General features: G+C 37.4%; 1 protein-coding gene across 6 annotated transcripts in view; it reads right to left on the bottom strand.

The window, feature by feature from the left end:
- RASA2 (RAS p21 protein activator 2) overlaps nucleotides 1-13,527 on the bottom strand; it is a 54,735-nt gene that overhangs the window by 4,403 nt on the left and 36,805 nt on the right. For 2 of the 6 annotated variants that reach the window (XM_048505088.1, XM_048505087.1), the window contains 7 exons: nucleotides 12,899-12,972; nucleotides 12,078-12,184; nucleotides 10,408-10,490; nucleotides 9,711-9,919; nucleotides 8,449-8,552; nucleotides 7,723-7,908; nucleotides 5,232-7,268 (listed from right to left, as the gene is read on the bottom strand). In XM_048505088.1, coding sequence (XP_048361045.1) covers nucleotides 7,159-7,268; nucleotides 7,723-7,908; nucleotides 8,449-8,552; nucleotides 9,711-9,919; nucleotides 10,408-10,490; nucleotides 12,078-12,184; nucleotides 12,899-12,972 — 873 coding nt within the window. In that variant the 3' untranslated portion in view covers nucleotides 5,232-7,158. Of the gene's footprint in view, nucleotides 1-5,230; nucleotides 7,269-7,718; nucleotides 7,909-8,448; nucleotides 8,553-9,710; nucleotides 9,920-10,407; nucleotides 10,491-12,077; nucleotides 12,185-12,898; nucleotides 12,973-13,527 lie in introns of those variants that run through there. The other 4 variants (XM_048505084.1, XM_048505086.1, XM_048505085.1 and 1 more) reach the window with 4 other exon arrangements.

Below are 13,527 nucleotides of genomic sequence, written 5' to 3'. Positions count from 1 at the left end.
CAAAACAAAATGGAAGACAGACTAGGTCCAAGGGCATGCTTGCTCTGAACTGCAAGAACATCTTACATTACAAGCATACTGTTATAGCTACCTCATGGCTCTAATGCCACACTCATACAGTAATAATAAAAGAAAGCAAACGCTTCATCCACAGTAAATCAGCTGGGATGTATACTGCCTCCTTAATATTGTATTTGAACGCAATCCCATGAATAGGTGCAGCTGTGCTACTTTAAGATACTTGTACCTATGTAGCTACAGCCTGACTGGTCTGCCCTACTCAGTCCCTACCACCCATTTCCTTCCTGATGCTGTCTCACGATAGTTATTCACATCACAAGGGATAGTACGGTGCTGGCATCACTCCCCATTCTAAATAAAGCTAGACTAACAAGAGGTGTTTCTTGAAATCGCAAGAGTGCAAGTACAAATTTTGTTAAGAAACTATTTGTAGGTCTTGTTTTGCTTTTATTTGTAAATGTTAACATTTTTACAGAAAAGTTATACAAATTTATATAATCATCATGCAGAAAACAGTTCACCTGATAATGAACCACTGACAACCAAACATCAATAACAAATACTGCATTATTTTTTTATAAGCTGTCAGCTTAAAGTAAACATTTCCCAAACCTCTTGTGAGCCCATTGGTCTTTAATTTTGGTTATTTTACCCCCAATATTTAGCCAATGTCAACCTCAGATCCCAAATACTTGGTGACTCTATTGTCGCATAATTAAGACACAGTAAACATTTGGCAACATCCAACTCTGAGACACGGCTTGAATCCAGCACGGGTTTTCAGTTGTGCTAGAGCTCGTGCACAAGCAGATATGCAAGAAAAATACAGCAGTAGCTGCACTAAGTCTGTCTTATTGTATCCTCAATTGGGTTTCTGCTAGCACAGCCCCTTGTACAATCTATTTCTGAGCACTACAACACTAAGGAGGAAAGCACTAAGGTGTTTCACAAGATCTTGCACAAGTAGAACTCTATTAAGTCTATTTATGTTTGCACATGCATATCACTGAATCCAAGCCAATAAATGTAATTATCACTATTTTCCTAAACTTTTGCGTTTTGCTGCACACATATGATTTTAAAAATCACCATTATCCCCTGGACAATATTAGTATCAACTGTTGCCAGGTTAATAGATCTTATATAGCTTTCAGACCAATTGTCTAATTGGCTGACACTAAAAACTATTGAAAACTGAGAACATTTTGAAAAAAAGTACCTAATATCAGATTTCATTCTAAATGTGTATTTTCCTATTGGTCATATACGGTCCATTCCATTCTTCTGTTTGGCAAAATATATGTGTGTGTGTGCGCGCGCGCCTCGGTGTATATATATGTATATTTTATCAGAGTTACACTTGCTTAGCATGGTACTGTAGATCTTTTTGTGGCGATAATTACTTATTGTACCTGTAGATACTGATAAAAAGATTCTATTTCAGAGATCATAAAACTATTAAATTAAAATTGTTATAAGCATGCAAATTCAGTATTCTAAAATTCTCTAAATTTTGGTCTATTCTGAACATGTAGTCACATCTTGTTTAGATAAAGGGGATCACTTCTTCCTTTTGTCTATTTCAATAACACTAGTCCCCTCTCCCCCCACCAATCCCATACATTGTACTTGAGATACTACTTCTAGCTACCACCCAAAGATCATTTGTAATTCCATATTTAATTAAAATTCCATTGGAGATTAGTTTCATCATTCTTGTAGCCCTTTCTCTGGTTAATTGGGATGGGTCAGTTTGAAACAAAAGTTCAGTTGGGAAGGATAAGAAATGTTGACTTTATTTTTCCAAGTAAAGTTTAGTTTAGACAGTGCTTGCATGATTTTTCTTTTAATAAAAAAGAAGAGATTCCAATTATCTTTACTGCTGTATTTTCCAAGTTACCTGCTAAGACGTTTGGTCCATTTGAAAGTCACTTTTTGAAGGTTTATTGCCCTTACCACAGTTTTCCCTTTATTTTATTAACAGACACCTTTCCATATAAATCTATTGAACAACATTTCTGCTGAATTTTGTATGTTTGTTGATTATTGCTATTTTTCACTCTTAAAACCTGAACAAGGGCAAGATACTAAAAATTATGTTGGATCCGGGTTATCATGAGTAGATACTGCAGAAGGGATCCTTAATCCCTTCTCTTTGTTTCAAATAAGTTTGCAGAAGTTTGCTTAAGAGACCAGGAAACTATTAGAAATGGTACAGGATGCAACATAGGATGGCAGCAGTACGCTATCAGTTATTGACTCTCCCCACCCAATGTTGCACAAACTATTCCTGCAGTACGTATCTAATGCACTGCATTTGATGCCTCTGATAAGGTAGGGCATCAATTTATTAGCCATTCAGCAACCACTGGATTCTTATCTACATTATAAAAATATTTAAAATGAACAACCATCATTTGCACATCAAATTTGCTGCAATATTCAAGTTTCACACAATTTTACTGAGTTTTAATAATTTAGAAAAACTTAAAAAAATACATTCAATGCATCCTAAAAAATCAAATCCAAATGTTAAAATATATGTGTCAACCAAAGCTAAATTACTGACCAGTCTTTTCTTCTCCAAGGTCATGGAATTCTTCTCAACATCTGTACCTAATTCTAAGGTATCTGCTGCATCTGAAAAATATTACCACTACCAAGATCTGCCTGGGCAGAGCTAGAAAAGACAAGAATTTCTACTATTTTTTAGTCCAGCGTACAGCCCTGAAATCTTTATTTGTAACTACCTACCTTGTATTTAAGTTATACAGTGTAGTACCTTCTGAAAGAGCATTTATCTCCCAAACTAGTAACTGCTTGAATTAAACTTGGCATAGATGTAACTTGGCTAATAAATGATAAAAAAGTTTTAACTGCAAAACAAATTAAACTGATGTTTTGAAATCTTCTTTCAGCATCAACAAGGCCTATTTAAAATTGGAAGAATATTGATAAGTGGCTTAGTTTCAGTAACCAGGTAAAGACTTGAAGACAACTGATCCTCTTGTGGATATTGGTATGTCCACAGAAGGTGGAGAGCCTAGTCCTTACCTGCAGTTCTCAATCATGTGAGGACTGCAGTATGCCTGTCAAATTTACTTCAGGAATCCAGTGCACATCTTCCAGTTTCACTCTTCTCTATAGTGATCCAGTATGGTAATAATTTGCAATAATTATTGCAGTAATAATTTGGATTTTAGTGTGGACGAAAAGAGAACTCAGAGCCAGATTAAGAGACGCTGAGGATTGTATCATGTTTCAGAGGTTCCATGGCATCACCAAAATTGATATTTTTATATAGATATATAAATCCATATTTAGAGATAACATGAGCCACTATGGCGTAGTTTATTATTCGAGAGATGCACACTGGCTGGCATGCTCTAACTCACACATCCTGGAAATTTAAAAAATGGACAACATTGTAAGAGGCTAGACTGATTCACAGATGATCTCAGCTTAATATTAACTATTTAAACAAAAAATTCATATGCCTTTAACACTGCTTTTGCACTGGTATATCTTCTTGTAGCAGCAGACGTATGGGCCAAAATGCTAACACTGTATGTACTGATGTCCTGCTATATTCTAAAACATACAAGGAAATTCTTCTCAAAATGGGAACTAGATGAAATAGTAGAATGAACACAAGAAATGTTATGCAGCACCTTAAAGACTAACATTTATTGTGGCATTAAAGTTTCATGAGGTACAGCCCACTTTGTCAAATATTAGATCTGAATGAATGACTTTGCAATACCACAGTACAAATACCAAACTCTCAAAATTACAGTGGATAGTAACTGAACATATGGGACAAAAAGTAATGCATGATACTGACACCAATATGAATAGAGGAGGCTAATAAATAGTTGAATTCCAAGAGTATGCTCAAGATTCCTAAAGAGTAGAATTGTAAAAACACGAACACAGAATAGCTCGGACGATTGCCAATCACTTGGCCTGTTTTAAGATACCTCAATATAAAGAATCACAGATGCCTGACCCATTGCTTTTTATGTAAGTTACCCTCTTGCAGTCTGCCAAATACAGAAGAGCCGCTGAACGCTTTACTAGGTCCTCTAATGGCATGTGCAATTCATAAAACATTACTGATAGAGCTGTCTGTAATTCATGAAAGCAAATAAACTCTTCAAAAAGGTTTATGTGCCAGTCAACAAAATAGCAGCATGATATGTTTAGGTAGGATTCCCAAGCCAGAAACTATTACAAGAACAATTTCCATCTTGTCATGCTTTACAGGATGCCACAGGGTATCACTTCACAGAACACATTATTAGGTTTACATCCTAGAAGTGTAGGTTTATATACCCTGCTTTTCTCTACCTTAAAGAGTCTCAAAGTGCCTTGCAATCACATTCCCTTCCTCACCTCACAACAGTAGGTGGGGCTAGGGCTGAGAGAGTTTTGAGAGAACTGTGACTGGCTCAAGGTCACCCCAGCAGGCTTCATGTGGAGCAGTGGGAAATTAAACTGGGTTCTTCAGAGTAGAGCCCATGGTTCATAATCATTCTATCACACTGGTTCTAAAAATGTGAATGCAACTAACATGCTGATAACAACATTTACATACGTATAACTGTCAGACTGCAATTCCTTGGTAAAGGAACGTTTCATAACAAACCTAGGCTTGCTTTTTGCATCATGTGAAAAATGGTCCTTTTCTGCCAGAAGCCTAAATGAAACACATTTTAATCCCTAAGGCTGAGCATCATATAATTATTTCTACATAATAGTTATGACACAATGCCCTCACTAAGAAATTTCAAATCTTCAATGGTATTGCCCTTGTTCCCCAAGATGTTATCACGTCCTTTTAATATTGCTGAACATCATTTTGGAGCACAGCTAACCTGATGGAAAAATGTTTGTGTAAGATACAATAAAAAAGGACGTGATTATTTGATCCCAAACGTTTAGTATCTTCTGCATACAGAAAGAAGATATTCCTATTAAAAATAGCTGAAGTGAATGTTTTCAATATTTTAAATTAAAGCACTAGGAGAGCTTTCTAGTAAAAAAAAACCACTGTGGCATGCCTGTGTGCACGTGCAGTCCCATATCAGCCTGAAAAGAAGTCATGAGGATGAACCAGCAGTACATTCCTTTGGCTAAAGCTACTGGCTTTGTCAAATGCTGATTATGCAACATGGGAAGATTAGTACCCAATACACTTGCCGTTCGCAAGGCAGCGGCTGGAAGCCACTGTTTTCAGAAAACCTTGCTCGGGGAGTGAGGTTTGGAAACAGCGGCTTCGCGCCGCGCGGAGGGGGGGGGGGAGAGCAAGGGTGGCATGGCTGCAATGCAACTGCGCCCCCCCATGCGAACAGCTCCCTAGGGACGGCGTTTTTGCCATCCCTAGGGCGCTGTAAATGGCCCGTGTGGAAAGGGCCTTAGTTGAAAAATGCCATCAGCTATGTATAAGCCTCCTCCGTACAAACCACACATCACATCTGAATCCCATATAATATCCATTTTAATCTAGAACTTCCAGATACTATTTAATTTTGTTGGGCTTCTCTTATATTTCTACTGTTATCACTGCATAAGCACTGTATTGTTCATTATGCTGTCAATCCCTTATGGCTCCTTATTGTCTACTAGAAACTTTGGAGTTTTTTTAATTGCCACCTTAGCATGTGATAAACTGTATTTGACAAGGCAAGATAGCTCTTCAAGAAGAAAATTTCCACTTGGTGCATGCAACTTTCTATGGATACATAAAGTAGCTCAAAGGATCATAGACTTTTATTTGCTGGTGCAGAATGTTTTTTGATTGGACATTTTGATCCTTTGATGACATCTCTGCGATTTATTAGGCAATGCCATACTACTAGTAATGTATAATATTCTAAGCAGCTTGTATATTCTCGCTATTATACCAGAATTGTATCAAACAACATTAATATTTGGGAAAGCAACAGTAACTTTAAAAAAAGTTAAAAAGAGGACATTTACAAATACTATGGCCATGTCTTCATTGGAAATATATCCATTTTAATAGTGCTCAGCAAACTGCTCCCAAAATGGGTTTCTAGTTCCATAATCAATAATACTGATGAATGGAAGGTTAGCCTTTACTTCTCTCAAGTGGTAGCTTGTTCATTACATAGTCATTTTATCAGCCTATGGCAAGACACAGATCAAGAAGGCAAGAGTAAGAGTTCCTAAAGGCAAAGCTGAGTTCCAAACTTCACCTGACAAGTAAAAAACTGGATATAAAAAAGTTCACAAAAAGCATTATTTTAAGCCACAACAGCGATCATTCAACTGATCATAATATTAGATACTACAAAGTATCTAGAAATATAATCTGGAGCTTATCCAGATATCTAAAGTGCGTGGAGTGATTCTCAAAAGCAACAATTTGCCATTAAACCCAACTCAAGTCTAATGCTTAACACCAGCCTTTAGGGCTGTTTTTAAATTTTAAGAAGGAACACGCTATGTAGTATTTAGCAATATTTTCCCAACAGCCAAAACTCTTGCTCCTCCAGATAAGCCCTGATAGCTAAAAAAAATTCGTAACTGGTTGTTTATCAAGACAAAGACGTAGAAAATTATCCCATGTCACTCCTTTCACCACTCACCCCAACTGTAAACAAGATGCAGAGTCCCTGACTTGTCCTGTTTCATTAATATCTCTTAAATAAAACATTGCTAACTTATCAATGCACATTTAAAAGTACCACCATTTTGTTTTTTAAAACAGAATGTCTACTATAGATTAGCAGATTAAGACAGGACAGTTTTAAAAGTGGCTGTGCGCTGAATATAAAGCTTTGGATCCTTAGTCATCTCTTGGAATTTCTGATGCCAAGATCCATCTGCTGAATGGGTACTGATGTTTCAAAACCAAACGATGAATTTGGCAGATGTACAATCCCTTCCACAATGGTAGTTATCTTCCTCACTTCTAAAAAGCTTATTTTGATAGCTCCTCTGAAGTGTAGAAAGTCCACATTTACGTGCATCTTCTGAAACTTTGTTCTTTGAGCAATATGTAAGTTTCTCCCAAAAATAGAATCCGGTTTCCAAATTGGTCTTATTAAATATTAAATAAATTGAACACAGATAATTTGCAGCCAATATACATTCTGAAATACTCTGAAATCAATATAAAACCAGGATTTTGAGAAAGTGAAAATTACTCCAGTTTCTTCTGAACTCATCTCTGGCAGATTGTCTTTGGTTAGGAAATTTTTCCAACAATTGGATTTTCTCTGTAAAAAACAAACACAACGGCAAATCATAGTTTAGAAATTGGAACAGATAGAATAACTTTTCATTCGCATTGTTCAGCAGTAGGTGAACTCACCAAACTTGAACTGTAAATTAAAAGAATCCTCTCAGAACACACTTGTAAAAAAATCCAGTTTTTAAATCAAGCCTTTTGAACTGATTCACAATGTATAACAAATTTTGCACATGTGTAGGCTATGCTATTAAAGTCTATTGGTACTCTAGTCATGGGCAGAGCCTAATAAATGCTCCCAAGAAGCAATTAAGGCTCCATGAACTGGTGAAAAGTTCAGAAATAGTCTAGCTCTTCAGAAGCCCCCCTCCTCCAAATCCCTATACTTGCCTGACAACACTCCGAGAAGCTTCTCAAAAAAAAAAAAAAAGCTAATGGTTTATGGCAAAAAAGACTACTTGGAGGGTGAAATACTTACTCACTGCCATATTTAGCACTAGATGATCTCTTCTTCCGATATCTATCATGATGTTCAGACAATTTTTCCACTACAGATATTATTTGTTGAAGTGTCTGAAAAGTTGCTACAGAGTCCTCAATTGTGAAATTTGAATAGTCGTCTGGTTCTTTCCGTGGACCCTGATAGACTGCTATGCTTCCACAAGCCTCTAAAAATAAGGAAAAAAATGTTAGTTTTCACTTTCATTAAACACTTCTCTATTCAGAAGTAGAACTGCAATGAAACAATACATTTTAAAAAGTAAACAAAGGAAGAAGGATATCCACTGAGCATATTTTCCATTTATCCAGTATTTTAATCCTCAAGATTTAACAATTTTCTAAAATTTTCTAAATAACTGATCACTATTACGTTCAAAAACCCCAAACGCCACCTCCTTCTATCACAGCAATAAGACTTAAATATGTTCTGTTAAGAAGCATGTAAAACTAGAAAAGGTGTTAAATACAATTTGTGTGTACATTTACAATGTTATTTAAAGCATAAATGGGATATATATCTCTGAGAAGCAAAGCCTAAAATAGCTGAAGGGGGGACTGTTTGGTTTCTCATGTAATATTTAAATAGAACTTTGTCCAAAATTAGTTTTAGAATAAACTGGACAGAGGAAATGTATCATAGGACTTATTTTTCACCAATGCTAATTGGAAGAAGTTGATGCTGCTTTTATGAATTGCTGTATCAGTACCTTGCATCTTCAGCAGCTTTGGCATGTTGACAGCAAAAAGCGAGTAGATTCTCTCAGTTTCTCTATCTCCATCAATTTCTATTTGAATATCAGCAGGTACACCACTACAATTAAAAGGTATAAAAGGAACAGACTACTGTTGTTAAAAGCCTTTTTGAAAAGATTTTAAACATCTTAATACCAATGCTCCAACCAGATATATAAGTGGGGAAAAAAGAATTTTGACAAAAATGATAAATATATATCATAAAAGATGACAAATATATAGCATAATTATCAACTTGCTTCCAGTGGACTATAATACTGATACAGAAAGTAAACAATGTTAAAGAAAAATGAGGTGTGAATATTCCAAGGAACAAGTTACAATGGGTATATGTTTTAGGAGACAAAATTATCAACGTTACAGGGGAAAACTTCTGCCAACTGAAGTGGGGCATTCTTTTTACTGATAACCCTTATTTCTCCAAACCAACATTCCCATATGTATCCTGTCCCCCAGGAGCAGAATTTCAGGGACATTTTGGCCTGTAGCAGCAAAGGCGGAAATCCTCACTGAAGTGATGAAATTCTCTGCCATGGCTGGGATGGTCTTGCCTGGTCTGCGCCCAGTGGCGTACATTCAGAAATGGGTGCTGGGGCAAGCAGTGAAAGTGAGCCCACCCAAACTGGGCCCCTTCTTGTCTACCAAGTGGGCCGGGTGAATGATGTGTGGGCTAGGTGAGCAGCGTGAGGGCCAGGAAGTTTTTTGCAGTGGGAGAGGGTGGGCGAGGGAGTGGAGAGGCTTGTGCTGGGTCCAGTGGAGAGGGCAGCTGGAGACCCATGCCCCCTCAGTTCCAGCTCGGTCTTTGGGGACTGGGAGGGTGAGGGAATGGGGAGGGTGGTGGCAGGGCTAGCATGCAGGTATAGCTATCCACGCTGACAAATGTTGATGATTACATTATTGCTATGATTTGTTAGTTATGAGTAGATGGAGGCTGTTCTGTGGGTGTAGACATCTAGGTTGTTCCACTTTCATGAATATCACCATTCACAGCTGCGCTTAGGTTTTTAACTGAATCTGATAGCAAGTGGGTGCTCAACACACCAGAGCATAAAGAGCATAACAAGGAGGAGACGATGGTTTTAAAACCGAAAAACATGACCGATAAGTGGCCTACGAACATACTAATATTTCCTTATTATGTTGGAATCACTGACTTCGAGGTCACTGCATATCTTATTTTCATAAATACATCTCTCTCTTTAAAGAAGTTACTTACGCAGTGCATGGTGTACACCCCGCTGTGTTCTCTGATGTAGCCTTACAGCAAAGCCAATTCCCATTCAAGAAAGCAGAGGGATGGTAAACACTCAGTCTTCTTTGGTTGCATCTGCTTACTCGGCAGAGCGCTTCAATCCACTCACTAGCTTCCACGCAATTATTTGCTTGCACATAAAGTGTCTTCTCCACATGGATCACTTGAAACATCTAAAAAAAACCCAATATCCTTTTTCATCAGGCTACTAGCTGAGCTTAATTGGGGAATATGTGAAGAAACAGCACAAGTTTTTTTCTGCATAACTTTTATTTAACAGCTTTAGGAACTTCCTTCTGTCAGTATCTAGCTGGCAGGCACCTCCACACACTCCTACTACTCTGCACTCACCCACATAGCTATTTGTCACACTGCCCTTTTCTTAAATCAGAGTGCCCAGTCATTCATTATCCTAATGCTTAAGAAACTCCTTGAAGGAAAGAATAATTGGAAGCATTAACATCAGTATTTTCAACTGTGCTGCATATACCAATTAAACACCTGTTCAAGAGAAGCGTGAAAGAAAACAGTACTTTTAACTGGTTGTTAGTTTTTATGGGGAACATTAAGTGTTCTTCATATTTTAAAGACTTTATAATATAGGTATATATATTGTATGCAATGTATGTATTATTAGCTAGCGTTTCAAAACAGAACTTACGTTTTTCTTGTTAAAGGAGTTCTCATCAAGTTTTTCCACTGCAAGGATGTTTCTAACTGGAACACTGTAAATTGGTTCCTTGTCTGTGTAAAGAAAGCCAGCAAACATCATTTCCAGATTATCAAAATATACTGGCTACCAAATAAGGAAGAAAACATGGAATCCTACATTTATTTTTCTCCAGAGCAAGAAAAGAGTAAACACAGAAAAAAATTCCTTTCCACCCTGTAGAAGCTATTCAATATATGCAAGGCTAACCCATTATAATCTCAAGAGTTATTCTGGTGGCTTGTGTGATCTCAGACATTTCCATCAGGCTCTGAATGTTCAGAAACAAAACAACTCACAATAAAATAATCCACTATTTGGTAAATATGTGAACAAAATATCTAAAAGGCATTGAAGTTTTAAATTTTTTACTATTTATTAAAATAGTTTACATACTGTCTTTCTTATTCTCACAGGGTAGTATAAAAATACTATAACATAAATCAGCAAACAATAAACTAGCCCCAAAACTATTTATTTGTACTATATGAGCTAATAAACGTGAAAAACAGAATCTTTCACCCTCTGTAGTCACACAGCTAATTAAGTTAGCCTTGAGGTTGTCCTAAACAACAACAAGAAGTTTAGTAGCCTCTCCTGAATACAGGGAGGAAATGTGCCTTTCCTCACCTCTAAAGCATTCCATAGACCCAGAGCCATGACTGACAAAACTGTCTTTTGGGCCTGCATATACTGAACTGAATGAATGAGACAGGGAAATACTCAACAATCACTCTTGACAAGATCTTAATTTGATAAGGAACAAGGTATGTAGATTCCAAACTATGCAAGTCTTTAAAAGTAACCATGTGACCATGGACTTTAAAATATACTTGTAATTAAGGTAGCTGATAGAACGGCATTTTTCCCAGCTCTGGTGTAAGACCAAGGGGGGTGGGGAGAGAGTGGGAGAGTGCCACAGGATGATGCAGAGCAAGCCCATTTATAGCCTTTGTCAAACCTTCATTCCATAGCAAGATGAGGGCACCTATAGAGAATTCATTGGGTCCTATGAGTCTGATGGCAGGAGGTCACCATCCCTATGCAAAGGGCCAGTCAGGTATAAAACGTGCCTTTAGCAAAGGGTTTTTATTCAGTACTGCAGCTAGATCAAAGGTTGGATCATTGCAGAAGTGTAAAGCCAGAATGTACCCTTGTTCATGTTTAGGGCTCAAAACTATCTGAGTTGGTGCTAGAGTTTGCAGAGCATCCATGATGTCGTGAGGGCTAACTGATAAGTAATGTTGGGTCCTCAGGAAAATCTGGGGACTTCCAACATCATGCTGCTTGATCACCATCAGCTGAACAGCTAAGCAGACACCACATCAGGATAATTCCTGATCTGTCTTTGGAACCTCACACAAAGAACATGGAGTTTACCCTGGATAGCTTTGAAAGATGAAGATCAACAGTAAGCCATAGCTCCACACTCTCCTTGTCCTCCATACCAAAGCTGATGATGGTCCAGTCATACACTGTAACTACTTTTACATTACAGCCATCTTTCAGTAAAAAGTCATCTTTCAGTAAAACATACCAAGTCAACCTCTTCTAAGGTGGTATCATAGCAAGAATATCTTTTATAACTTGGAATGCTAACATCACAAAAGCAGTATTACTACCTTGTTGCTTGTGATACGTGAGCTCTTTACTAGTAAGGCAGAACCAGCGTTTCTTGAAATTTTTTTTCCCAATGCGAGTTCTTCCTTGTGCTCTTTTGTACATTTCCCTGTGAAAAGAACAAAAAGCAGTAGCATGTATACACTGTATTTTAGGTAAATATTTCTGACAATTTCCATACGTGGTTGAACACACCCAATTTAAAGAGATGCAGCTTAAAGGATGTAATTTCTATTTGTATGAGAAAGAAACTTTGTCCAGGAAACTACACAGAAGCATTCAAGCATTTAAGCAGTATTTAATCCAAGCATTTAAGCAGTATTTGGAATAAGCAACTGACAGATACTGATGAATACTTAGGATGATTAATTGAAAGTGTATCTATAGCCACAGATGCATGATACCAGCTACGAATGAATTGGAATGAACTTCAAATAAAAGTTGAATTCATTTGAAATATTTATATACCAATATTCTCCTAATACAGCATTAAAAGCAGCACATAAAAAGACCAATTGTTAACAAAGCCATAGTAATACATCAAGTGAGCTGAATGGCAGAAAGAGCACCTGGATTGTCCCAGACTGTCTTAGTTAGCCTTCTGAAGTCTGGGAGAACAGGATGCAAAGATTTCAAATTGCACTTTCTGGGTATAAAGGTTTGCCCATACTGTTCCATTTCATCAGCAGTTTCAAAAGAGGTTGCATGTAAAACACTGAACCTCCGAGAAACTGTATCCTCTTTAATCTACAGAAAGTATGGTAGGCAATGACAATACAAGAATGGTATTATGGTAATAAACAGTGTCTCATGTTTCAATTACCCTTCTTTTAGATGCACTGCCTCACTCCTGACATTTGGCTCTTTACTCTCCGTAGACGATACTTCATCTAAAAACTGAACATGGAGAACATAAGATTCGAGTTATTTTTCAGACCTAATTATAAAGCATCCTTTTTATTAAACACTGTCATTAATTTATGCTCATTTTGTATCTTCTCTTCATATTTGTGATTTTAACCATATAGAACATTATACCAAGTATGTAGAGCCAGCATGGTGTAGTGGTTAAGAGCAGGTGCACTCTAATCTGGAGAACTGGGTTTGATCCCCTGCTCTGCCACCTGAGTTGTGGAGGCTTATCTGGTGAACTACACTAGTTTGTGCACTCTAACACATGCCAGCTTGGTGACCTTGGGCTAATCACAGCTTTTCGGAGCACTCTCAGCCCCACCCACCTCACAGGGTGTTTGTTGTGAGGGGGGGGGGGGGGAAGGAAAGGAGATTGTAAGCTCCTTTGAGTCTCCTTACAGGAGAGAAAGGGGGGGTATAAATCCAACTCTCCTCCTCTTCCTCTTCTTCATTCACTTTTAAAGACATACCCAATATATATATATATTTTGATGGAGTTAGTGGGATAAACTGGTGGGATAATGGGGCATAAGCTGGTGA

The sequence above is a fragment of the Sphaerodactylus townsendi genome, linkage group LG08 (assembly GCF_021028975.2).
Source record: "Sphaerodactylus townsendi isolate TG3544 linkage group LG08, MPM_Stown_v2.3, whole genome shotgun sequence".
Classification (NCBI taxonomy): Eukaryota; Metazoa; Chordata; class Lepidosauria; order Squamata; family Sphaerodactylidae; genus Sphaerodactylus; species Sphaerodactylus townsendi.
Note: the sequence above shows the minus strand (reverse complement) of the source record. Positions and strands in the feature narration are given on the sequence as shown.